The sequence below is a fragment of the Salmo trutta genome, chromosome 17 (assembly GCF_901001165.1).
Source record: "Salmo trutta chromosome 17, fSalTru1.1, whole genome shotgun sequence".
In the NCBI taxonomy this organism is placed as follows: domain Eukaryota; kingdom Metazoa; phylum Chordata; class Actinopteri; order Salmoniformes; family Salmonidae; genus Salmo; species Salmo trutta.
This window is the reverse complement of record NC_042973.1, coordinates 1,921,427-1,949,093: the sequence shown is the minus strand read 5'-3', so window position 1 is coordinate 1,949,093 and position 27,667 is coordinate 1,921,427. Positions and strand designations below refer to the sequence as shown.

Below are 27,667 nucleotides of genomic sequence, written 5' to 3'. Positions count from 1 at the left end.
CTAAAGGACTCTCAGACCATGAGAAATAAGATTCTCTGGTCTGATGAAACCAAGATTGAACTCTTTGGCCAGAATGCCAAGCGTCACATTTGGAGGAAACCAGGCATCATCCCTACGGTGATGCAAGGTGGTGGCAGCATCATGCTGTGGGGATGTTTTTCAGCGCCAGGGACTGGGAGACTAAACCACTGCCCTGTAGGGTTGGTCCTGGTCTATAGGGCACTATATAGGTTAGGAACCACTGCCCTGTAGGGTTGGTCCTGGTCTGTAGGGCACTATATAGGTTAGGAACCACTGCCCTGTAGGGTTGGTCCTGGTCTATAGGGCACTATATAGGTTAGGAACCACTGCCCTGTAGGGTTGGTCCTGGTCTGTAGGGTACTATATAGGTTAGGAACCACTGCCCTGTAGGGTTGGTCCTGGTCTATAGGGCACTATATAGGTTAGGAACCACTGCCCTGTAGGGTTGGTCCTGGTCTGTAGGGCACTATATAGGTTAGGAACCACTGCCCTGTAGGGTTGGTCCTGGTCTATAGGGCACTATATAGGTTAGGAACCACTGCCCTGTAGGGTTGGTCCTGGTCTATAGGGCACTATATAGGTTAGGAACCACTGCCCTGTAGGGTTGGTCCTGGTCTATAGGGCACTATATGGGTTAGGAACCACTGCCCTATATGGGATCTATAGACTAGGACCAACCCTATCTAAGAATAGTTCAGCTTTTAACGCCTCGATTCTGTCTACCTCTCAAATGGCACCCTATTCCCTAGTGCACTACTTTTGACCAGGGCCTATAGGGCTCTGGTCGGGCTCTGGTTAAAAGTAATGCACTATGTAGGGAATAGGGTGCTGGCCCCCTCGCTCTCTCTGGTCGTGCAGTGGCGTTGTTTTGAAGTTAACTGAACTGTGTTTACTCTGGACCCGTTAAACGGGGGCGGGGTCTCTGTCTGTGCGACCCGTCCAATCCAGGAAGATGTCATCTTTCCACACCGCTGCATCGGAATGCCATTGTTGGTGAGCTGGGGTCCCCAATGGCACCCTACCCCCTACATAGTGCACTAGTTTTGACCAGGGCCTATACGGTTGTGGTCAAAAGTAGTGCACTATGTAGGGAATAGTGGACGCATCCCACTCCAAAGGCTGCATACCAAATTCCATCAGCAACTAATCCTGGAAAAATGCTGCACGTCCCTATCAGTAGACTTGGTATTTGTCCCAAATTGCACTCTATTCCCTATGTAGTGCACTACTTTGACCAGAGCCATATGGGAATAGGTTGCAATTTGGGACACACCCCTAGTAGACCTGGAAACCCCTTGATCTACGTCAACAGTGAGCCGCTAGCTAGCTCCTTATATCCCCTTACAGTCCATACCAGATTTACAGTAACTCACAGAGAAGCTCCATATCCCCTTTACAGTCCATACCACATCTACAGTAACTCAGAGAAGCTCCATATCCCCTTACAGTCCATGCCACATCTACAGTAACTCACAGAGAAGCTCCATATCACCTTTACAGTCCATACCACATCTACAGTAAACTCACAGAGAAGCTCCATATCCCCTTTACAGTCCATACCACATCTACAGTAACTCACAGAGAAGTGCATTACATTGTTGGAGAGTAAGTGCTAAGGAAATATTATAAAGATAAGAGATGTTGCAAACCATGTTGTATAGGGGGGGGATAAAACTGTAACATCTTATGTTTCACCGAGACTTGACTGAACGACGACACAGATAGTATAGAGCTGGCTGGCTTCTCCGTGTTTTTCGGCAGGACAGAGCAGCTACGTCTGGTAAGACGAGGGGCGAGGGTGTGTGTCTATTTGTCAATAACTGCTGGTGCGCGATGTCTAATATTAAAGAAGTCTCGAGGTATTGCTCGCCTGAGGTAGAATACCTCATGATAAGCTGTAGACCACATTATCTACCAAGAGAGTTCTCATCTATATTATTCGTAACTAGTGGCCTGGGACTTTAAATCCTACTACACCGGCTCTGACGCTCTTCGGATGTGACAGGGCTTGAAAACTATTACGGACTACAAATGGAAACCCAGCCACGAGCTGCCCAATGACGCGAGCCTACCAGATGAGCTAAATGCCTTTTATGCTCCCTTCAGGCCGAGCAACACTGAAGCATGCATCAGAGCACCAGCTGTTCCGGATGACTGTGTGATAACGCTCTCCGTAGCCGATGTGGCGATGTGAGCAAGACCTTTAAACAGGTCAGCATTCACAAAGGTGCAGGGTCAGACGGATGACGTGTACTCAAAGCATGCACAGACCAACTGGCAAATGTCTTCACTGACATTGTCAACCCTACAACCTCTCCCTGTCCGAGTCTATAATACCTACATGTTTCAAACAGACCACCATAGTCCCTGTGCCCTAGAAAGCGAAGGTAACCTGCCTAAATTATTACCGCCCCGTAGCACTCACGTCTGTAGCAATGAAGTGCTTTGAAAGGCTGATCATGGCTCACATCAACACCATCATGCCAGAAACCCTAGACCCACTCCAAAATTGCATACCGCCCCAACAGATCCACAGATGATGCAATCTCAATCGCACTCCACACTGCCCTTTCCCACCTGGACAAAGCAAACACCTATGTGAGAATGCTATTCATTGACTACAGCTCTGCGTTCAACACCATAGTGTCCACAAAGCTCATCACTAAGCTAAGGACCCTGGGATTAAACACCTCCCTCTGCAACTGGATCCTGGACTTCCTGACGGGCCACCCCCAGGTGGTAAGGGTAGGTAACAACAAATCTGCCATGCTGATCCAGAACACTGGAGCCCCTCAGGGGTGTGTACTTAGTTCCCTCCTGTACTCCCTGTTCACCCACGACTGCGTGGCCAAGCACAACTCCAACACCATCATTAAGTTTGCTGACGACACAACAGTGGTAGGCCTGATCACCGACAACGATGAGACAGCCTATAGGGAGGAGGTCAGAGACCTGGCCGTGTGGTGCCAGGACAACAAACTCTCCCTCAATGTGAGCAAGACAAAGGAGCTGATCGTGGACTACAGGAAAAGGAGGGACGAACAGGAACCCATTAACATTGACACAACGGGAGTGGAGCGGGTCGAGAGTTAAGTTCCCTGGTGTTCACATCACCAACAAACTATCATGGTTCAAACACACCAAGACAGTTGTGAAGAGGACACGACAACACCTTTTCCCCATCAGGAGACTGAAAAGATTTGGCATGGGTCCCCAGATCCTCAAAAAGTTCTACAGCTGCACCATCAAGAGCATCCTGACCGGTTGCATCACCGCCTGGTATGGCAACTGTTTGGCATCTGACCGTAAGGCGCTACAGAGGGTAGTGCCTTACCCCTTTGTTTTATCTATGCATAGTCACTTTACAAATTACCTCAACTAACCTGTACCCTCGCACATTGACTCGGCACTGGTACCCCCTGTACATAGCCTTGTTATTGTTATGTAAAATGTATTGTGTTACTTTTTATTAGGATTTTTAACTTTTGTTTATTTAGTAAATATTTTATTAACTCTATTTCTTGAACTGCACTTTTGGATAAGGGCTTGTAAGTAAGCATTTCACACTAGTCTACCTGGCGGCAGGTAGCCGAGTGGTTAGAGGGGTTGGGCCACTAACCAAAAGGTTGCTGGATCGAATCCCTGAGCTGACAAGGTAAAAATATGTTCTGCCACTGAGCAAGGCACTGTTCCCCGGGAGCCGAAGAGTTGTCCTACTGGTGAGTTGTCCTATTGGTGAGTTGGTGAGTTGTCCTATTGGTGAGTTGTCCTATTGGTGAGTTGTCCTACTGGTGAGTTGGTGAGTTGTCCTATTGGTGAGTTGTCCTACTGGTGAGTTGGTGAGTTGTCCTATTGGTGAGTTGGTGAGTTGTCCTACTGGTGAGTTGTCCTACTGGTGAGTTGTCCTACTGGTGAGTTGGTGAGTTGGTGAGTTGTCCTACTGGTGAGTTGTCCTACTGGTGAGTTGTCCTATTGGTGAGTTGGTGAGTTGTCCTATTGGTGAGTTGGTGAGTTGTCCTACTGGTGAGTTGTCCTACTGGTGAGTTGGTGAGTTGTCCTACTGGTGAGTTGGTGAGTTGTCCTATTGGTGAGTTGTCCTATTGGTGAGTTGTCCTACTGGTGAGTTGGTGAGTTGTCCTATTGGTGAGTTGTCCTACTGGTGAGTTGGTGAGTTGTCCTACTGGTGAGATGTCCTACTGGTGAGTTGGTGAGTTGTCCTACTGGTGAGTTGTCTTACTGGTGAGTTGGTGAGTTTTCTTACTGGTGAGTTGTCCTACTGGTGAGTTGTCTTACTGGTGAGTTGTCCTACTGGTGAGTTGTCCTATTGGTGAGTTGTCCTACTGGTGAGTTGGTGAGTTGTCCTACTGTTGAGTTGTCCTACTGGTGAGTTGGTGAGTTGTCCTACTGGTGAGTTGTCCTACTGGTGAGTTGGTCAGTTGTCCTATTGGTGAGTTGTCCTACTGGTGAGTTGTCCTACTGGTGAGTTGGTGAGTTGTCCTATTGGTGAGTTGTCCTACTGGTGAGTTGGTGAGTTGTCCTACTGGTGAGTTGTCCTACTGGTGAGTTGGTGAGTTGTCCTATTGGTGAGTTGGTGAGTTGTCCTATTGGTGAGTTGTCCTACTGGTGAGTTGTCCTATTGGTGAGTTGGTGAGTTGTCCTACTGGTGAGTTGTCCTATTGGGGAGTTGGTGAGTTTTCCTATTGGTGAGTTTGTGTCCTATTGGTGAGTTGTCCTACTGGTGAGTTGTCCTATTGGTGAGTTGGTGAGTTGTCCTACTGGTGAGTTGTCCTATTGGTGAGTTGGTGAGTTGTCCTACTGGTGAGTTGTCCTACTGGTGAGTTGTCTTACTGGTGAGTTGTCCTATTGGTGAGTTGTCCTATTGGTGAGTTGGTGAGTTGTCCTATTGGTGAGTTGTCCTATTGGTGAGTTGTCCTACTGGTGAGTTGGTGAGTTGTCCTATTGGTGAGTTGTCCTACTGGTGAGTTGGTGAGTTGTCCTATTGGTGAGTTGGTGAGTTGTCCTACTGGTGAGTTGTCCTACTGGTGAGTTGGTGAGTTGTCCTATTGGTGAGTTGGTGAGTTGTCCTACTGGTGAGTTGTGCTACTGGTGAGTTGTCCTACTGGTGAGTTGGTGAGTTGTCCTATTGGTGAGTTGGTGAGTTGTCCTACTGGTGAGTTGTCCTATTGGTGAGTTGTCCTATTGGTGAGTTGGTGAGTTGTCCTACTGGTGAGTTGTCCTACTGGTGAGTTGGTGAGTTGTCCTACTGGTGAGTTGGTGAGTTGTCCTATTGGTGAGTTGTCCTATTGGTGAGTTGTCTTACTGGTGAGTTGGTGAGTTGTCCTACTGGTGAGTTGTCCTATTGGTGAGTTGTCTTACTGGTGAGTTGTCCTACTGGTGAGTTGTCCTACTGGTGAGTTGTCCTATTGGTGAGTTGTCTTACTGGTGAGTTGTCCTACTGGTGAGTTGTCCTATTGGTGAGTTGTCTTACTGGTGAGTTGTCCTACTGGTGAGTTGTCCTATTGGTGAGTTGTCTTACTGGTGAGTTGTCCTACTGGTGAGTTGTCTTACTGGTGAGTTGTCCTACTGGTGAGTTGTCCATTAGTGAGTTGTCCTACTCCATGTACAAGGAGTCCTAAACAAGCCATGGTGTAAGTGAGAGCAGCGGCCATGTCGCCCTTGAAAAAACATGTGTTTTGACCTCAATGGGACAACCTGGTCAAATAAAATGTATTTTCCTGACCAGGAATAACTCCATAGGGGCCCAGAGTATTTCCTGACCAGGAAAAAACAACTTTCCACAAAGTGAATTTAGCTTATTAGTTACCATATTATGACACAGTTATTTTTCTCTCTTATGTTATTCAATCATAAGGGTAGGGGTTGTGTCTAAAATGCATTCTTTATGAACAGCTTTGAATGAACCAAGAACGAGGTACCAAAGTACAATTATTTGTATTATTGAAATTCCATACATTTTAAAGGATACAAATTCAAATGTGTTAAAAAAATCTATATACATCCTTCTTTAAAAAAATGTAACACAAAACATCACAAACAGATAAACACAAAAACAGAAACACAGCGTTTTAACATTCAACAACATTTTAAAAGCTTAAGAGTATAAATTAATTTCAATACCGTCTTATTCTCACAGAGCAATGTGGCAAAGTAATTATTTAAGTCTACCTTAAAATAAATATCTTGAATAAGATGGTTTTTTTCCCCCCTTAAACAATTAATTTTATGGATGTGATATTTAGCAAGAATTATAATCAAATGCACTAAAGTACAAAGTTGATTCCTGAGAAATATAATGACTTTTTAAACATGCGATGTGATAATAGAACTCCAAGAATGGTAATATAATGTTGCTGAGTTTATGACATCACCATCATTTTTTAAAATTCTATTTCGGGTTTAATAATTCTACCATTTGAGTTGACACCATTTCATTTTGAACCCTCCTGGGGCTGTCTTGCCTCATGGAGCAGTCTTGCCTTCATGGAGCAGTCTTGCCTTCATGGAGCAGTCTTGCCTCACGGAGCAGTCTTGTCTCCTTGGGCTGTCTTGACTCATGGAGCAGTCTTGCCTTCATGGAGCAGTCTTGCCTTCATGGAGCAGTCTTGCCTCGTGGAGCAGTCTTGCCTTCATGGAGCAGTCTTGCCTTCATGGAGCAGTCTTGCCTTCATGGAGCAGTCTTGCCTCGTGGAGCAGTCTTGCCTTCATGGAGCAGTCTTGCCTCATGGAGCAGTCTTGCCTTCATGGAGCAGTCTTGCCTCATGGAGCAGTCTTGTCTCGTGGAGCAGTCTTGCCTCGTGGAGCAGTCTTGCCTCGTGGAGCAGTCTTGCCTTCATGGAGCAGTCTTGCCTTCATGGAGCAGTCTTGCCTTCATGGAGCAGTCTTGCCTTCATGGAGCAGTCTTGCCTCGTGGAGCAGTCTTGCCTCGTGGAGCAGTCTTGTCTTCATGGAGCAGTCTTGCCTCGTGGAGAAGTCTTGCCTCATGGAGCAGTCTTGCCTCGTAGAGCAGTCTTGCCTCGTGGAGCAGTCTTGCCTTCATAGAGCAGTCTTGCCTCATGGAGCAGTCTTGCCTTCATGGAGCAGTCTTGCCTCGTGGAGCAGTCTTGTCTCGTGGAGCAGTCTTGCCTCGTGGAGCAGTCTTGCCTCGTGGAGCAGTCTTGCCTCATGGAGCAGTCTTGCCTCATAGAGCAGTCTTGCCTCGTGGAGCAGTCTTGCCTTCATAGAGCAGTCTTGCCTCGTGGAGCAGTCTTGCCTTCATAGAGCAGTCTTGCCTCGTGGAGCAGTCTTGCCTTCATAGAGCATAGCTGTTGCCCCCTTGATTCTTACGCAGAAAGATGACCGCTTGTGATTGGTCAGAGTTAGCCCCCCCCTCTTTGTAGGTAACTTATTACAAGAGTTTGCGGGCGGAGTCGGATACCATAAGAAATAAATGTGTGGTGTAGAATAGGAGAGCCGGGTACGAAACTGTCCTTTACTATTCTGTACCGGGGGACAGTACACGAATCGGGTACCTAAACCCATTACATAATATTGATTGAAAAGGGAAATTAAAAGGCAAAAAAAAAAGATGTCGGCAAATAAAGATGGAGACGGTGGATGGAAGAGCTTTCTGTGGAATTCGGAAAAGAAGGAATTTCTAGGACGCACTGGTGGCAGTTGGTGTAAGTACATAAATCCGTAATAAACTACTTTTAATCGACGCTTTTCTTGAAATTAACTGGAGGATAAGAACGATAGGAGTTGTAGCCCTGTTGTTTCCGTGTATTGTCAGAATAATGTAACGGCACAGAGAGTTCCTGATCCAGCACCTGTTTGATTGGCCGTAGCTGTGTAGAGATCATTCACTCTTCAATGGAAACATGACAAATCAATTAAACGTGATTTATAAACAACTCTTCTGTAAAATAACCGTATAACCTATTGATGGAATACGATTCAAAATAAATGTCATGAAAATTAGTACTGTCTAAAAAAAATAAAAAAGGCAGTTGAAATATATTCAGACTTTTAGGTCAAGTGAACGTTAATAATGTTCCTATCCGTTATTATTCGTTTAAACCCGGGTCGATCACGTACAACGAAAGCTAGACTCGGTGTCCTTTGCCAAAGAGGTCATTTTGAAGGACATCATTTACATGATATGGTGTTGGATTGCAACTAACATGTGCTTGTCTTGCCAAAATGGCATGCTTGTTTCTGCTGTCAGCCCAGAATGGAAAACATTAAGAGTTGGTAAATATCAATTACTTTCTTTCTCTGAACAAAATAATGTGCCACATGACATCCATTACCTCGGTAATGAGCTGTTTTATCCCAATACAGTTAGATTTTTTGGAGGAATCAGGGTTCAAGGTTAACAGTCAAGGTGATCAGGCCTTTTCCTCTGAAACTGATGTCATTGTTTTGGACCGACAGAATAATGTAGAAAATGAAGCCAACAATCAGCATTGATTTACCAATGAGACACTTTCTTGTTCAACTGGTGAGCTTGAAACACTGTAACACACACGGTATCTCTACATTATTATTTTTTTTCTCAGTATTGGAGTGGGAGACTTGCAGTAGGTAGTTAGTTCATCTACTGGCTACATTTCGTTTTTTTTTTTTTTTTTTTATCTAGGCGCTTTTTCTACATAGAAAGATCATGTCACGACTCACATGCTCGGTTTGTCTAGGGCCACCCATCCCCCACAGACAACTGTTTCTTTCAGCAGCTACTGGGAACAATTTGTTACTTAAATCAATTCTTCCGAGTTCACATGGGTAGGGCGATTTATTACGGTAGACTTTCACAATCCGAGCACAAATAAAGACAGATTGAACGCTCTAGTAGGGGACACAGTCACCATTTGTTTCCTGAATGCTGGACAGATTATTTTTGGTAAAGCAAAGAGCGCCTGTTCATTGATACTTGTTGGTTTATCTCTCGAAACAGTTGGCTGTTCTCTGAATTCATTTATAGAATTCAGAAGCTCGATGAAAGTAACTTGGTACGTTTTGAAAAGTCCCAAGGTTTCTGGCGTGTCGCCTTTGTTTGCGTAGCCTACATATCGCGCACGGTATTATCAAGTGCACGTCGGCTCTCATCGATGTGGTTGTTACAGCCTGGTCTCATACACTGTCATTACATAGTAAACGTAAATCACGGGACTGTAAAATTAGTATGGAATGTTTGATAGGGTTGCATAAGACAGATGGTTTACTTGAGGCAAAAAAACAAACAAACGGAAGTCGGATGAGTGGGTGTATAACGCCAACGTCCAGCAACCCAAAGGTTGCCAGTTCAAATCGCATCACAGACAACTTTAGCATTTTATCTACTTACTACTTTTTTTTTTAGCAACTTTGCAAATATTTAGCATGTTAGCTAACACTTAACTCTTTAGCCTAACTCAAAAACCCCTAGCCTAGCTAGAATTCGTAACATATAATACAAATCGTATTTCGTAACATATCATACGAAATGGGTGATAGACATCCACAAATTAATACATACCGTAAAATAACACAGGAAATGGAGTTTCCCCAGATTTACGTACAGAATAATACAAAAAGCTCTGAGACCAGGTTGCAGCGGTTATTGCTCAGGATAAGCCTTCCGATTGGCTGGGTTGGCTGTGCAGCAACCATGTCATTTTCCCCCGCATCAAATCACAGTTGGTCATCATCAAAAATGGTAGGAATTAGCAACTACTGTAGGCTACATTGATTCAGGTCTTCATTTAGTGACACTTGTATCCAATGATGGTGTAATAACCCTTATACTTACGGCTACCCAGTGCCTGTAGTCTTTTGAAAGGTAAGCGTATACGGAACTATTGCACGAAATAGGACAATTATGATAATCTCAGCAATCTCTGTGCTGTTTGCCTTGAGGAATGTTAGAACGTGCCTGAGTTGTTCATTCACAACACGAAGCCATGCCTGCCTGGCTGTCTACCCTGCTGCTCTGGGGGGGATAGACCGAGCTGAGAGAGAGACGGAGAGACGGAGAGAGAGGGAGAGAGAGAGGTTATCACAAGGACTGGAAGGCATTCAACAAGTCTCCTATTGGCCAATTTGATCACATTCACTCAGTAGTCCGATGGCTCTTTATTACAAGAGAGCGAGAAAGACATCGTGGTCTGGAATTTAGCTTTTCCCCCCTGAGCTTCCACACAATATGCGGTCGTAGGTGTGTAAAGAAATACACGGATTTGAGAGACTAATAAATGAATTGGACTTTGGAACAGGCCTATAGGGCTCGCCAGCTTGTAGTCGCAATGGCTCGTTGCTCAAAGCCTACGGGGGAAATGTAATGCAGCATTTGGAGGTGTTTTGGAGGTCTGAGGCTAACAGGTTTCGGAGATTTTACACGTTTTGTTCTATGAGATAATATCTCCTGTTTCTGTAGTGAGAGGTAGCTTGATGAGAACGGCCCATAGAGCAGGAGTCTATCTCCTGTTTCTGTAGGGAGAGGCAGCTTGATGGGAACGGCCCATAGAGCAGGAGTCTATCTCCTGTTTCTGTAGTGAGAGGCAGCTTGATGAGACCGGCCCATAGAGCAGGAGTCTATCTCCTGTTTCTGTAGGGAGAGGCAGCTTGATGAGAACGGCCCATAGAGCAGGAGTCTATCTCCTGTTTCTGTAGTGAGAGGCAGCTTGATGAGACCGGCCCATAGAGCAGGAGTCTATCTCCTGTTTCTGTAGTGAGAGGCAGCTTGATGAAAACGGCCCATAGGGCAGGAGTCTATCTCCTGTTTCTGTAGCGAGAGGCAGCTTGATGAGAACGGCCCATAGGGCAGGAGTCTATCTCCTGTTTCTGTAGCGAGAGGCAGCTTGATGTACAAGTACCACCCCCTGGACAGGACGCTAGCCTATCACAGGGCCGTACCCAGGACGCCAGCCTATCACAGGGCCTTACCCCTGGACAGGACGCTAGCCTATCACAGGGCCGTACCCAGGACGCCAGCCTATCACAGGGCCTTAACCCCGATCTTATCTCCTTAATGCTGAATGTCAAGCGGAGACCCATCAGGTCCCATTTTTAGAGTCTTTGGTTTGACTCGACCAGAGATTGAACTCATAACCTTCCAATCTCAGGACACTGTAACCACAAGGCCATTGAGTTGGTCTATCAGGCAGTTAACATGACCTTTATGAATTATGAAGCCTTTATGTGCTTGTTTGGATTACATAAAGTGACGTTAGCTGATAAAGATGATCCAATAGAATAATGCATCAGAACTCCTAAACCACAGACCTTATTTTCAGTGTTTATCCCCCCCCCCCCCCCCCAAAAACACGTTTTGACCAATGAGCCTCTGTTAATAGAGCCCCACAGTGGAGGAGTCATAATACCCATAAAACCTAGCGGTCAAACAAGGAAATGGTTCCAATAGTTTTTCCACCAGTCATTTCCCCCCATAGGGGATTTTAGAAACTTAAAATAAGGTCTGTGTTTCGTGTAGTCTTACCCTGGAGTGAAGGTTTAATAATTATGTAAATCTCTCTTGGACAAGGTGACTTTTATCAATATATTAGCCTGTATTTACACTCAGTAAAAAAAAAAATGCTAATTAGCCTCAAAGAAGACATCATGCAAGACTTCAAAACCCTGCCAGATCCTACACCTCATCTCTAGCTGATACCTTTACTAACAGGTATTGATCCTGCACCTCATCTCTAGCTGATACCTTTACTAACAGGTATTGATCCTGCAGGTCTCTAGCTGATACCTTTTCTAACAGGTATTGATCCTGCACCTCATCTCTAGCTGATACCTTTACTAACAGGTATTGATCCTACACCTCATCTCTAGCTGATACCTTTACTAACAGGTATTGATCCTGCACCTCATCTCTAGCTGATACCTTTACTAACAGGTATTGATCCTGCACCTCATCTCTAGCTGAGACCTTTACTAACAGGTATTGATCCTGCACCTCATCTCTAGCTGATACCTTTACTAACAGGTATTGATCCTGCACCTCATCTCTAGCTGATACCTTTACTAACAGGTATTGATCCTGCACCTCATCTCTAGCTGAGACCTTTACTAACAGGTATTGATCCCGCAGGTCATCTCTAGCTGATACCTTTACTAACAGGTATTGATCCTGCAGGTCTCTAGCTGATACCTTTACTAACAGGTATTGATCCTGCACCTCATCTCTAGCTGATACCTTTACTAACAGGTATTGATCCTGCAGGTCTCTAGCTGATACCTTTTCTAACAGGTATTGATCCTGCAAGTCATCTCTAGCTGATACCTTTACTAACAGGTATTGATCCTGCACCTCATCTCTAGCTGATACCTTTACTAACAGGTATTGATCCTGCACCTCATCTCTAGCTGATACCTTTACTAACAGGTATTGATCCTGCAGGTCTCTAGCTGATACCTTTACTAACAGGTATTGATCCTGCATCTCATCTCTAGCTGATACCTTTACTAACAGGTATTGATCCTGCACCTCATCTCTAGCTGATACCTTTACTAACAGGTATTGATCCTGCACCTCATCTCTAGCTGATACCTTTTCTAACAGGTATTGATCCTGCACCTCATCTCTAGCTGATACCTTTACTAACAGGTATTGATCCTGCAGGTCTCTAGCTGATACCTTTACTAACAGGTATTGATCCTGCACCTCATCTCTAGCTGATACCTTTACTAACAGGTATTGATCCTACAGGTAATCTCTAGCTGATACCTTTACTAACAGGTATTGATCCTGCACCTCATCTCTAGCTGATACCTTTACTAACAGGTATTGATCCTGCACCTCATCTCTAGCTGATACCTTTACTAACAGGTATTGATCCTGCACCTCATCTCTAGCTGATACCTTTACTAACAGGTATTGATCCTGCACCTCATCTCTAGCTGATACCTTTACTAACAGGTATTGATCCTGCACCTCATCTCTAGCTGATACCTTTACTAACAGGTATTGATCCTGCAGGTCTCTAGCTGATACCTTTACTAACAGGTATTGATCCTGCATCTCATCTCTAGCTGATACCTTTACTAACAGGTATTGATCCTGCAGGTCTCTAGCTGATACCTTTACTAACAGGTATTGATCCTGCAGGTCATCTCTAGCTGATACCTTTACTAACAGGTATTGATCCTGCACCTCATCTCTAGCTGATACCTTTACTAACAGGTATTGATCCTGCAGGTCTCTAGCTGACACCTTTACTAACAGGTATTGATCCTGCAGGTCTCCAGCTGATACCTTTACTAACAGGTATTGATCCTGCAGGTCTCTAGCTGATACCTTTACTAACAGGTATTGATCCTGCAGGTCATCTCTAGCTGATACCTTTACTAACAGGTATTGATCCTGCAGGTCTCTAGCTGATACCTTTACTAACAGGTATTGATCCTGCAGGTCTCTAGCTGATACCTTTACTAACAGGTATTGATCCTGCAGGTCTCTAGCTGATACCTTTACTAACAGGTATTGATCCTGCACCTCATCTCTAGCTGATACCTTTTCTAACAGGTATTGATCCTGCACCTCATCTCTAGCTGATACCTTTACTAACAGGTATTGATCCTGCACCTCATCTCTAGCTGATACCTTTACTAACAGGTATTGATCCTGCACCTCATCTCTAGCTGATACCTTTACTAACAGGTATTGATCCTGCACCTCATCTCTAGCTGATACCTTTACTAACAGGTATTGATCCTGCAGGTCTCTAGCTGATACCTTTACTAACAGGTATTGATCCTGCATCTCATCTCTAGCTGATACCTTTACTAACAGGTATTGATCCTGCAGGTCTCTAGCTGATACCTTTACTAACAGGTATTGATCCTGCAGGTCTCTAGCTGATACCTTTACTAACAGGTATTGATCCTGCAGGTCTCTAGCTGATACCTTTACTAACAGGTATTGATCCTGCAGGTCTCTAGCTGATACCTTTACTAACAGGTATTGATCCTGCAGGTCATCTCTAGCTGAGACCTTTACTAACAGGTATTGATCCTGCACCTCATCTCTAGCTGATACCTTAACTAACAGGTATTGATCCTGCAGGTCATCTCTAGCTGATACCTTTTCTAACAGGTATTGATCCTGCACCTCATCTCTAGCTGATACCTTTACTAACAGGTATTGATCCTGCAGGTCATCTCTAGCTGATACCTTTACTAACAGGTATTGATCCTGCACCTCATCTCTAGCTGATACCTTTACTAACAGGTATTGATCCTGCAGGTCTCTAGCTGACACCTTTACTAACAGGTATTGATCCTGCAGGTCTCCAGCTGATACCTTTACTAACAGGTATTGATCCTGCAGGTCTCTAGCTGATACCTTTACTAACAGGTATTGATCCTGCAGGTCATCTCTAGCTGATACCTTTACTAACAGGTATTGATCCTGCAGGTCTCTAGCTGATACCTTTACTAACAGGTATTGATCCTGCAGGTCTCTAGCTGATACCTTTACTAACAGGTATTGATCCTGCAGGTCTCTAGCTGATACCTTTACTAACAGGTATTGATCCTGCACCTCATCTCTAGCTGATACCTTTTCTAACAGGTATTGATCCTGCACCTCATCTCTAGCTGATACCTTTACTAACAGGTATTGATCCTGCACCTCATCTCTAGCTGATACCTTTACTAACAGGTATTGATCCTGCACCTCATCTCTAGCTGATACCTTTACTAACAGGTATTGATCCTGCAGGTCTCTAGCTGATACCTTTACTAACAGGTATTGATCCTGCACCTCATCTCTAGCTGATACCTTTACTAACAGGTATTGATCCTGCACCTCATCTCTAGCTGATACCTTTTCTAACAGGTATTGATCCTGCACCTCATCTCTAGCTGATACCTTTACTAACAGGTATTGATCCTGCACCTCATCTCTAGCTGATACCTTTTCTAACAGGTATTGATCCTGCAGGTCTCTAGCTGATACCTTTACTAACAGGTATTGATCCTGCACCTCATCTCTAGCTGATACCTTTTCTAACAGGTATTGATCCTGCACCTCATCTCTAGCTGATACCTTTACTAACAGGTATTGATCCTGCACCTCATCTCTAGCTGATACCTTTACTAACAGGTATTGATCCTGCAGGTCTCTAGCTGATACCTTTACTAACAGGTATTGTGTCAATTTAAAACCTGCACAAGACAGTTAACAGAATTGTCCGTTTAAAGAAATGTAGACAATTTATTCATTATTACATTTAGCTAAAATTAGATAGTTAATCCAGAGATTCTTCCCTTTGCCTCGATTCGTCAGTCTCATCCAGATCATCCAGAGCTGTACCTTCAGGCTCTGATCAGGCCCTACACCCAAAGAAGGGCACTGCGTTCATCCACCTCTGGCCTGCTGGCCCCCCTACCTCTGAGGAAGCACAGTTCCCGCTCAGCCCAGTCAAAACTGTTCGCTGCTCTGGCACCCCAATGGTGGAACAAGCTCCCTCACGACGCCAGGACAGCGGAGTCAATCACCACCTTCCGGAGACATCTGAAACCCCACCTCTTTAAGGAATACCTGGGATAGGATATAGTAATCCTTCTAACCCCCCCCCCCCAAAAAAAAGATATAGATGTACTATTGTAAAGTGGTTGTTCCACTGGATATCATAAGGTGAATGCACCAATTTGTAAGTCGCTCTGGATAAGAGCGTCTGCTAAATGACGTAAATGTAAATCATCATTGAATTTGTAGTTCTTTATGATATCCACATTAGCAGCTAATTAGCATTTCATTTGGGGGGGGGTAAATACAGGCTAATATATTGATAAAAGTCACCTTGTCCAAGAGAGATTTACATGATTATCAAAACGTCACTCCAGGGTAAGACTACACGAAACACAGACCTTATTTTAAGTGTTTCTAAAATCCCCTATGGGGGAAATGACTGGTGGAAAAACTATTGGAACCATTTCCTTCTTTGACCGCTAGGTTTTATGGGTATTATGACTCATACTGTGGTACTCTATGCCTACAAAAATACAGCCATGGTCACCTTCGATGCAACTGGTTTGCATCTCTCTCTCACCCCAGAGCTCACTGCCATGGTTACCGCCAGTCAATCAGTCTCTCTCTCTCCCTCTCACACACACCCAGACACTGTTGCACTATGAAGTTGTTCTGCTCAAACAATGCACTAGTACAAGTGTTTCCTGTAGATTGTTTAGTCACTGGATGTTTAGTAAAGAACAGTAGAGAACAGTAGAGTGGTGTAGAGTAGAGTAGAGAACAGTAGAGAACAGTAGAGTGGAGTAGAGTAGAGTAGAGAACAATAGAGAACAGTAGAGAACAGTAGAGTGGTGCACAGTAGAGTGGTGTAGAGTAGAGTAGAGAACAGTAGAGAACAGTAGAGTGGAGTAGAGTAGAGAACAGTAGAGAACAGTACAGAACAGTAGAGAACAGTAGAGTGGTGTAGAGTAGAGTAGAGAACAGTAGAGAACAGTAGAGTGGAGTAGAGTAGAGTAGAGAACAGTAGAGAACAGTAGAGTGGTGTAGAGTAGAGTAGAGAACAGTAGAGAACAGTAGAGAACAGTAGAGTGGTGTAGAGTAGAGAACAGTAGAGTGGTGTAGAGTAGAGTAGAGAACAGTAGAGAACAGTAGAGTAGAGAACAGTAGAGCGGTGTAGAATATGTTTAGGGTAGGGAATGTTCTGTAGTAGTGTATGTGTAGGGGAGGGAATGTTCTGTAGTAGTGTATGTGTAGGGAATGTTCTGTAGTAGTGTATGTGTAGGGGAGGGAATGTTCTGTAGTAGTGTATGTGTAGGGGATGTTCTGTAGTAGTGTATGTGTAGTGGAGGGAATGTTCTGTAGTAGTGTATGTGTAGGGTAGGGAATGTTCTGTAGTAGTGTATGTGTAGGGAATGTTCTGTAGTAGTGTATGTGTAGGGGAGGGAATGTTCTGTAGTAGTGTATGTGTAGGGGAGGGAATGTTCTGTAGTAGTGTATGTGTAGGGTAGGGAATGTTCTCTAGTAGTGTATGTGTATGTGTAGGGAATGTTCTGTAGTAGTGTATGTGTAGGGGAGGGAATGTTCTGTAGTAGTGTATGTGGAGGGGAGGGAATGTTCTGTAGTAGTGTATGTGTAGGGGAGGGAATGTTCTGTAGTAGTGTATGTGTAGGGGAGGGAATGTTCTGTAGTTGTGTATGTGTAGGGAATGTTCTGTAGTAGTGTGTGTGTAGGGAATGTTCTGTAGTAGTGTATGTGTAGGGAATGTTCTGTAGTGGTGTATGTGTAGGGGAGGGAATGTTCTGTAGTAGTGTATGTGTAGGGGAGGGAATGTTCTGTAGTAGTGTATGTGTAGGGGAGGGAATGTTCTGTAGTAGTGTATGTGTAGGGGAGGGAATGTTCTGTAGTAGTGTATGTGTAGGGGAGGGAATGTTCTGTAGTAGTGTATGTGTAGGGGAGGGAATGTTCTGTAGTAGTGTATGTGTAGGGGAGGGAATGTTCTGTAGTAGTGTATGTGTAGGGGAGGGAATGTTCTGTAGTAGTGTATGTGTAGGGAATGTTCTGTAGTAGTGTATGTGTAGGGAATGTTCTGTAGTAGTGTATGTGTAGGGAATGTTCTGTAGTAGTGTATGTGTAGGGGAGGGAATGTTCTGTAGTAGTGTATGTGTAGGGGAGGGAATGTTCTGTAGTAGTGTATATGTAGGGAATGTTCTGTAGTAGTGTATGTGTAGGGGAGGGAATGTTCTGTAGTAGTGTATGTGTAGGGAATGTTCTGTAGTAGTGTATGTGTAGGGAATGTTCTGTAGTAGTGTATGTGTAGGGGAGGGAATGTTCTGTAGTAGTGTATGTGTAGGGGAGGGAATGTTCTGTAGTAGTGTATGTGTAGGGAGGGAATGTTCTGTAGTAGTGTATGTGTAGGGGAGGGAATGTTCTGTAGTAGTGTATATGTAGGGAATGTTCTGTAGTAGTGTATGTGTAGGGGAGGGAATGTTCTGTAGTAGTGTATGTGTAGGGAATGTTCTGTAGTAGTGTATGTGTAGGGGAGGGAATGTTCTGTAGTAGTGTATGTGTAGGGGAGGGAATGTTCTGTAGTAGTGTATGTGTAGGGGAGGGAATGTTCTGTAGTAGTGTATGTGTAGGGGAGGGAATGTTCTGTAGTAGTGTATGTGTAGGAGAGGGAATGTTCTGTAGTAGTGTATGTGTAGGGAATGTTCTGTAGTAGTGTATGTGTAGGGGAGGGAATGTTCTGTAGTAGTGTATGTGTAGGGGAGGGAATGTTCTGTAGTAGTGTATGTGTAGGGGAGGGAATGTTCTGTAGTAGTGTATGTGTAGGGGAGGGAATGTTCTGTAGTAGTGTATGTGTAGGAGAGGGAATGTTCTGTAGTAGTGTATGTGTAGGGGAGGGAATGTTCTGTAGTAGTGTATGTGGAGGGGAGGGAATGTGCTGTAGTAGTGTATGTGGAGGGAATGTTCTGTAGTAGTGTATGTGTAGGGGAGGGAGTGTTCTCTAGTAGTGTATGTGTAGGGAATGTTCTGTAGTAGTGTATGTGTAGGGGAGGGAATGTTCTCTAGTAGTGTATGTGTAGGGTAGGGAATGTTCTGTAGTTGTGTATGTGTAGGGAATGTTCTGTAGTAGTGTATGTGTAGGGAATGTTCTGTAGTAGTGTATGTGAGGGAATGTTCTGTAGTAGTGTATGTGTAGGGGAGGGAATGTTCTGTAGTAGTGTATGTGTAGGGGAGGGAATGTTCTGTAGTAGTGTATGTGTAGGGGAGGGAATGTTCTGTAGTAGTGTATGTGTAGGGGAGGGAATGTTCTGTAGTAGTGTATGTGTAGGGGATGTTCTGTAGTAGTGTATGTGTAGGGAATGTTCTGTAGTAGTGTATGTGGAGGGGAGGGAATGTTCTGTAGTAGTGTATGTGTAGGGAATGTTCTGTAGTAGTGTATGTGTAGGGGAGGGAATGTTCTGTAGTAGTGTATGTGAGGGAATGTTCTGTAGTAGTGTATGTGTAGGGGAGGGAATGTTCTGTAGTAGTGTATGTGTAGGGAATGTTCTGTAGTAGTGTATGTGTAGGGAATGTTCTGTAGTAGTGTATGTGTAGGGAATGTTCTGTAGTAGTGTATGTGTAGGGGAGGGAATGTTCTGTAGTAGTGTATGTGTAGGGGAGGGAATGTTCTGTAGTAGTGTATGTGTAGGGTAGGGAATGTTCTGTAGTAGTGTATGTGTAGAGTAGGGAATGTTCTGTAGTAGTGTATGTGTAGGGTAGGGAATGTTCTGTAGTAGTATATGTGTAGGGAATGTTCTGTAGTAGTATATGTGTAGGGAATGTTCTGTAGTAGTGTATGTGTAGGGGAGGGAATGTTCTGTAGTAGTGTATGTGGAGGGGAGGGAATATTCTGTAGTAGTGTATGTGTAGGGGAGGGAATGTTCTGTAGTAGTGTATGTGTAGGGAACGTTCTGTAGTAGTGTATGTGTAGGGGAGGGAATGTTCTGTAGTAGTGTATGTGTAGGGTAGGGAATGTTCTGTAGTAGTGTATGTGTAGAGTAGGGAATGTTCTGTAGTAGTGTATGTGTAGGGTAGGGAATGTTCTGTAGTAGTGTATGTGTAGGGAATGTTCTGTAGTAGTGTATGTGTAGGGGAGGGAATGTTCTGTAGTAGTGTATGTGTAGGGAATGTTCTGTAGTATTGTATGTGTAGGGGAGGGAATGTTCTGTAGTATTGTACGTGTAGGGGAGGGAATGTTCTGTAGTAGTGTATGTGTAGGGGAGGGAATGTTCTGTAGTTGTGTATGTGGAGGGGAGGGAATGTGCTGTAGTAGTGTATGTGTAGGGAATGTTCTGTAGTAGTGTATGTGTAGGGAATGTTCTGTAGTAGTGTATGTGTAGGGGAGGGAATGTTCTGTAGTAGTGTATGTGTAGGGAATGTTCTGTAGTAGTGTATGTGTAGGGGAGGGAATGTTCTGTAGTAGTGTATGTGTAGGGGAGGGAATGTTCTGTAGTAGTGTATGTGTAGGGGAGGGAATGTTCTGTAGTAGTGTATGTGTAGGGAATGTTCTGTAGTAGTGTATGTGTAGGGGAGGGAATGTTCTGTAGTAGTGTATGTGTAGGGGATGTTCTGTAGTAGTGTATGTGTAGGGAATGTTCTGTAGTAGTGTATGTGTAGGGGAGGGAATGTTCTGTAGTAGTGTATGTGTAGGGGAGGGAATGTTCTGTAGTAGTGTATGTGTAGGGGAGGGAATGTTCTGTAGTAGTGTATGTGTAGGGAATGTTCTGTAGTAGTGTATGTGTAGGGGATGTTCTGTAGTAGTGTATGTGTAGGGAATGTTCTGTAGTAGTGTATGTGTAGGGGAGGGAATGTTCTGTAGTAGTGTATGTGTAGGGGAGGGAATGTTCTGTAGTAGTGTATGTGTAGGGGAGGGAATGTTCTGTAGTAGTGTATGTGTAGGGAATGTTCTGTAGTAGTGTATGTGGAGGGGAGGGAATGTTCTGTAGTAGTGTATGTGTAGGGAATGTTCTGTAGTAGTGTATGTGTAGGGGAGGGAATGTTCTGTAGTAGTGTATGTGAGGGAATGTTCTGTAGTAGTGTATGTGTAGGGAATGTTCTGTAGTAGTGTATGTGTAGGGAATGTTCTGTAGTAGTGTATGTGTAGGGTAGGGAATGTTCTGTAGTAGTGTATGTGTAGGGGAGGGAATGTTCTGTAGTAGTGTATGTGTAGGGGAGGGAATGTTCTGTAGTAGTGTATGTGTGCGGGTAGGGAATGTTCTGTAGTAGTGTATGTGTAGAGTAGGGAATGTTCTGTAGTAGTGTATGTGTAGGGTAGGGAATGTTCTGTAGTAGTATATGTGTAGGGAATGTTCTGTAGTAGTATATGTGTAGGGAATGTTCTGTAGTAGTGTATGTGTAGGGTAGGGAATGTTCTGTAGTAGTGTATGTGTAGGGGAGGGAATGTTCTGTAGTAGTGTATGTGTAGGGAATGTTCTGTAGTAGTGTATGTGTAGGGAATGTTCTGTAGTAGTGTATGTGTAGGGGAGGGAATGTTCTGTAGTAGTGTATGTGTAGGGAATGGTCTGTAGTATTGTATGTGTAGGGGAGGGAATGTTCTGTAGTATTGTACGTGTAGGGGAGGGAATGTTCTGTAGTAGTGTATGTGGAGGGAATGTTCTGTAGTAGTATATGTGTAGGGGAGGGAATGTTCTGTAGTAGTGTATGTGTAGGGAATGTTCTGTAGTAGTGTATGTGTAGGGAATGTTCTGTAGTATTGTATGTGTAGGGGAGGGAATGTTCTGTAGTAGTGTATGTGGAGGGGAGGGAATGTTCTGTAGTAGTGTATGTGTAGGGAATGTTCTGTAGTATTTTATGTGTAGGGGAGGGAATGTTCTGTAGTATTGTACGTGTAGGGGAGGGAATGTTCTGTAGTAGTGTATGTGTAGGGGAGGGAATGTTCTGTAGTAGTGTATGTGTAGGGGAGGGAATGTTCTGTAGTAGTGTATGTGTAGGGGAGGGAATGTTCTGTAGTAGTGTATGTGTAGGGGAGGGAATGTTCTGTAGTAGTGTATGTGTAGGGGAGGGAATGTTCTGTAGTAGTGTATGTGTAGGGAATGTTCTGTAGTAGTGTATGTGTAGGGGAGGGAATGTTCTGTAGTAGTGTATGTGTAGGGGAGGGAATGTTCTGTAGTAGTGTATGTGTAGGGGAGGGAATGTTCTGTAGTAGTGTATGTGTAGGGTAGGGAATGTTCTGTAGTTGTGTATGTGTAGGGAATGTTCTGTAGTAGTGTATGTGTAGGGGAGGGAATGTTCTGTAGTAGTGTATGTGTAGGGGAGAGAATGTTCTGTAGTAGTGTATGTGTAGGGGAGAGAATGTTCTGTAGTAGTGTATGTGTAGGGGAGAGAATGTTCTGTAGTAGTGTATGTGGAGGGGAGGGAATGTTCTGTAGTAGTGTATGTGTAGGGGAGGGAATGTTCTCTAGTAGTGTATGTGTAGGGGAGGGAATGTTCCGTAGTAGTGTATGTGTAGGGAATGTTCTGTAGTAGTGTATGTGTAGGGGAGGGAATGTTCTGTAGTAGTGTATGTGTAGGGGAGGGAATGTTCTATAGTAGTGTATGTGTAGGGGAGGGAATGTTCTATAGTAGTGTATGTGTAGGGGAGGGAATGTTCTGTAGTAGTGTATGTGTAGGGAATGTTCTGTAGTAGTGTATGTGTAGGGAATGTTCTGTAGTAGTGTATGTGTAGGGGAGGGAATATTGTGTAGTAGTTGTGTAGTACTAGCAACAGGAGTTTTATCTACCCTGGCATTAACAGCAGAGTGAGGATTAACAGGCTGTTGAAGTTACTCTGAAGTTTACAGTCATTTCAGAGAAAGTAAAACCGTAGAGAGATTTAGTTAGTACCAGGATCATTACCACTCTTATGCCTCTCACAATGACTTAAGACTGTCTTTGTAATTAAATAAATTATTTAATGACTTCTCATATTGGATCGTAAGCACTTATAATGACAGCATCAGCCTAGTTTCGTTTTTTTTCAGCCATTTTGAAAGTGATTTTATGGAGACGAGATGGACACGTTGAATTAGATTTAAAGTAATCTCAATCACCAATATATCCCTACAACCCTCAAATAACATCTAAGGTTAAATAACTTAACATCAAACTTGCTTTTTTAAATTTATTTTTTAATATTTTGATTATTATTTGAATTCTAGCCAGCCACTCCATGCGTGGCTCAGCACATTCCTAGTCACTAGAGTTACTCAGCCCTTTAAACCTCCAGACGTCTTCCGTTCAGCGTCCTGTCAGGCTAATGTCTAAGGTGTTTTTCCTGGAGAGGGAAGTTTCCCTGGGATTTCCAGTTAGAATCAATTCAGGCAAAATGTTAGATCTGCCTGGCAGGGTGAATCTGTACAATGATGGGGAATACTGGTGTATTGTTGACACCCATTCACCATGTTAGATCTGCTAAAAACAGGACATGCATATCACTACGCCGTCTACTACTAATCTGTCGCATATGTCTATTTGTAACGAATCCCTTCTGTCTTTCTCTCCACAGTTAAAATCCTCTTGTTCTACCTGATCTTCTATGGATGCTTGGCTGGGATTTTCATTGGGACCATCCAGGCCCTGCTGCTAACCCTTAGTAACTACAAACCCACCTACCAGGACAGAGTCGCCCCACCAGGTAAAGACTGCTCTACTCACCATATACTGCTTTATTCTGCTTTATACTGCTTTATTCTGCTTTATACTGCTTTATTCTGCTTTATTCTGCTCCATACTGATTTATACTGCTTTATTCTGCTTTATTCTGCTCCATACTGCTTTATACTGCTCCATACTGATTTATACTGCTTTATTCTGCTTTATACTGCTCCATACTGATTTATACTGCTTAATTCTGCTTTATACTGCTCCATACTGATTTATACTGCTTAATTCTGCTTTATACTGCTCCATACTGATTTATACTGCTTTATTCTGCTTTATACTTTATTCTGCTTTATACTGCTTTATACTGCTTTATACTGCTTTATACTGCTTTATGTTGCTTTATACTGCTTTATACTGCTTTATACTGCTTTATACTGCTTTATACTGCTTTATACTGCTTTATACTGCTTTATGCTGCTTTATGTTGCTTTATACTGCTTTATATCTCTTTATACTGCTTTATTTATTTATTTGTATTTATTTCACCTTTATTTAACCAGGTAGGCAAGTTGAGAACAAGTTCTCATTTACAATTGCGACCTGGCCAAGATACAGCAAAGCAGTTCAACAACATACAAAAACACAGAGTTACACATGGAGTAAAACAACATACAATCAATGATGCAGTAGAAAAAAAATAAGACTATATACAATGTGAGCAAATGATGTGAGATAAGGGAGGTAAAGGCAAAAAAATGCCATGGTGGCAGAGTAAATAAAGTATGGCAAGAAAAAACACTGGAAAGGTAGATTTGTAGTTTGAAGAAAGTTAAAAGTTAAAATATAAATAATATGGTGCAAAGGAGCAAAATAAATAAAATAAATAAATACAGTAGGGGAAAAGGTAGTAGTTTGGGCTCAATTAAAGATGGGCTATGTACAGGTGCAGAGATCTGTGAGCTGCTCTGACAGCTGGTGCTTAAAGCTAGTGAGGGAGATAAGTGTTTCCAGTTTTAGAGATTTTTGTAGTTCGTTCCAGTCATTGGCAGCTGAGAACTGGAAGGAGAGACGACCAAAGGAGGAGTTGGCTTTAGGGGTGACCAGAGAGATATGCCTGCTGGAGCGCGTGCTACAGGTGGGTGCTGCTATGGTGACCAGTGAGCGGAGATAAGGGGGGACTTTACCTAGCAGGGTCTTGTAGATGACCTGGAGCCAATGTGTTTGGCGACGATTATGAAGTGAAGGCCAGCCAACGAGAGCATACAGGTCGCAGTGGTGGGTTGTATATGGGGCTTTGGTGACAAAACGGATGGCACTGTGATAGACTGCATCCAGCTTGTTGAGTAGGGTATTGGAGGCTATTTTGTAAATGACATTGCCGAAGTCGAGGATTGGTAGGATGGTCAGTTTTACGAGGGTATGTTTGGCAGCATGAGTGAAGGATGCTTTGTTGCGAAATAGGAAGCCAATTCTAGATTTCACTTTGGATTGGAGATGATTGATGTGAGTCTGGAAGGAGAGTTTACAGTCTAACCAGACACCTAGGTATTTGTAGTTGTCCACAAATTCTAAGCTATGTTGCTTTATACTGCTTTATACTGCTTTATACTGCTTTATACTGCTTTATACTGCTTTATACTGCTTTATACTGCTTTATGTTGCTTTATGTTGCTTTATACTGCTTTATACTGCTTTATTCTGCTTTATACTGCTTTATGTTGCTATATACTGCTTTATACTGCTATATACTGCTTTATGTTGCTTTATACTGCTATATACTGCTTTATACTGCTTTATACTGCTTTATGTTGCTTTATACTGCTTTATACTGCTTTATTCTGCTTTATTCTGCTTTATACTGCTTTATACTGCTTTATGTTGCTATATACTGCTTTATACTGCTTTATGTTGCTATATACTGCTTTATGTTGCTATATACTGCTTTATACTGCTTTATGTTGCTATATACTGCTTTATACTGCTTTATACTGCTTTATACTGCTTTATACTGCTTTATACTGCTTTATGTTGCTATATACTGCTTTATACTGCTTTATACTGCTTTATACTGCTTTATGTTGATTTATACTTTATACTGCTTTATACTGCTTTATACTGCTTTATGTTGCTTTATACTGCTTTATACTGCTTTATGTTGCTTTATACTGCTTTATGTTGCTATATTCTGCTTTATTCTGCTTTATACTGCTTTATACTGCTTTATACTGCTTTATACTGCTTTATGTTGCTATATACTGCTTTATACTGCTTTATGTTGCTTTATGTTGTTATATACGGCTTTATACTGCTTTATGTTGCTTTATACTGCTTTATGTTGCTATATACTGCTTTATACTGCTTTATACTGCTTTATGTTGCTTTATACTGCTTTATGTTGCTTTATACTGCTTTATGTTGCTTTATACTGCTTTATGTTGATTTATACTGCTTTATGTTGCTTTATGTTGCTTTATACTTTATACTGCTTTATGTTGCTTTATGCTTTATACTGCTTTATACTGCTTTATACTGCTTTATACTGCTTTATACTGCTTTATACTGCTTTATACTGCTTTATGTTGCTTTATGTTGCTTTATACTTTATACTGCTTTATACTGCTTTATGTTGCTTTATACTTTATACTGCTTTATACTGCTTTATACTGCTTTATGTTGCTTTATACTGCTTTATACTGCTTTATACTGCTTTATACTGCTTTATACTGCTTTATACTGCTTTATGTTGCTTTATACTTTATACTGCTTTATACTGCTTTATACTGCTTTATGTTGCTATATACTGCTTTATACTGCTTTATGTTGCTTTATACTTTATACTGCTTTATGCTGCTTTATACTGCTTTATGTTGCTTTATACTGCTTTATACTGCTTTATACTGCTTTATACTGCTTTATGTTGCTTTATACTTTATACTGCTTTATACTGCTTTATACTGCTTTATACTGCTTTATACTGCTTTATGTTGCTATATTCTGCTTTATTCTGCTTTATACTGCTTTATACTGCTTTATACTGCTTTATACTGCTTTATACTGCTTTATGTTGCTATATGCTGCTTTATTCTGCTTTATACTGCTTTATACTGCTTTATACTGCTTTATGTTGCTTTATACTGCTTTATACTGCTTTATACTGCTTTATGTTGCTTTATACTGCTTTATACTGCTTTATACTGCTTTATACTGCTTTATGTTGCTATATTCTGCTTTATTCTGCTTTATACTGCTTTATACTGCTTTAAGTTGCTTTATACTGCTTTATGTTGCTTTATACTGCTTTATACTGCTTTATACTGCTTTATACTGCTTTATGTTGCTATATACTGCTATATACTGCTTTATACTGCTTTATACTGCTTTATGTTGCTATATACTGCTTTATGTTGCTTTATACTGCTTTATACTGCTTTATGCTGCTTTATACTGCTTTATGTTGCTTTATGTTGCTTTATACTGCTTTATACTGCTTTATGTTGCTTTATGTTGCTATATACTGCTTTATACTGCTTTATGTTGCTTTATGTTGCTTTATACTGCTTTATACTGCTTTATACTGCTTTATGTTGCTTTATGTTGCTATATACTGCTTTATACTGCTTTATGTTGCTTTATGTTGCTTTATACTGCTTTATGTTGCTTTATACTGCTTTATACTGCTTTATGTTGCTTTATGTTGTTATATACGGCTTTATACTGCTTTATGTTGCTTTATACTGCTTTATACTGCTTTATACTGCTTTATGCTGCTTTATACTGCTTTATGTTGCTTTATGCTGCTTTATACTGCTTTATACTGCTTTATGTTGCTTTATACTTTATACTGCTTTATGTTGCTATATACTGCTTTATACTGCTTTATACTGCTTTATGCTGCTTTATACTGCTTTATGTTGCTTTATACTGCTTTATGTTGCTTTATACTGCTTTATACTGCTTTATGTTGCTTTATACTTTATACTGCTTTATACTGCTTTATGTTGCTTTAGACTGCTTTATGTTGCTATATACTGCTTTATACTGCTTTATACTGCTTTATGTTGCTTTATACTTTATACTGCTTTATACTGCTTTATGTTGCTTTATACTGCTTTATACTGCTTTATACTGCTTTATAGTGCTTTATACTGCTTTATACTGCTTTATGTTGCTTTATACTGCTTTATGTTGCTTTATACTGCTTTATACTGCTTTATACTGCTTTATACTGCTTTATGCTGCTTTATACTGCTTTATGTTGCTTTATACTGCTTTATACTGCTTTATACTGCTTTATACTGCTTTATACTGCTATATTCTGCTTTATTCTGCTATATTCTGCTTTATACTGCTTTATACTGCTATATTCTGCTTTATTCTGCTTTATACTGCTTTATACTGCTTTATGTTGCTTTATACTGCTTTATGAAATATCCTTTTGTGATTTCCATCAGAAGCTAATTGAAGGGATAAGTTGTGTTCTGGAGGTGGTAGAGATTGAGGAATTATACAGCGCATTCGGAAAGTATTCAAACCCCTGTTTTT

General features: G+C 42.2%; 1 protein-coding gene across 2 annotated transcripts in view; it reads left to right on the top strand.

The window, feature by feature from the left end:
• Positions 1-7,423: 7,423 nt before the first annotated feature.
• atp1b1a (ATPase Na+/K+ transporting subunit beta 1a) overlaps positions 7,424-27,667 on the top strand; it is a 39,266-nt gene continuing 19,022 nt past the window's right edge. Inside the window, exons 1-2 of one of the 2 annotated variants that reach the window (XM_029695374.1) lie at positions 7,424-7,700; positions 23,028-23,156. In XM_029695374.1, the coding sequence (XP_029551234.1) occupies positions 7,607-7,700; positions 23,028-23,156 (223 nt within the window). In that variant the 5' untranslated portion in view covers positions 7,424-7,606. Of the gene's footprint in view, positions 7,701-8,210; positions 8,272-23,027; positions 23,157-27,667 lie in introns of those variants that run through there. The other variant, XM_029695373.1, reaches the window with a different exon arrangement.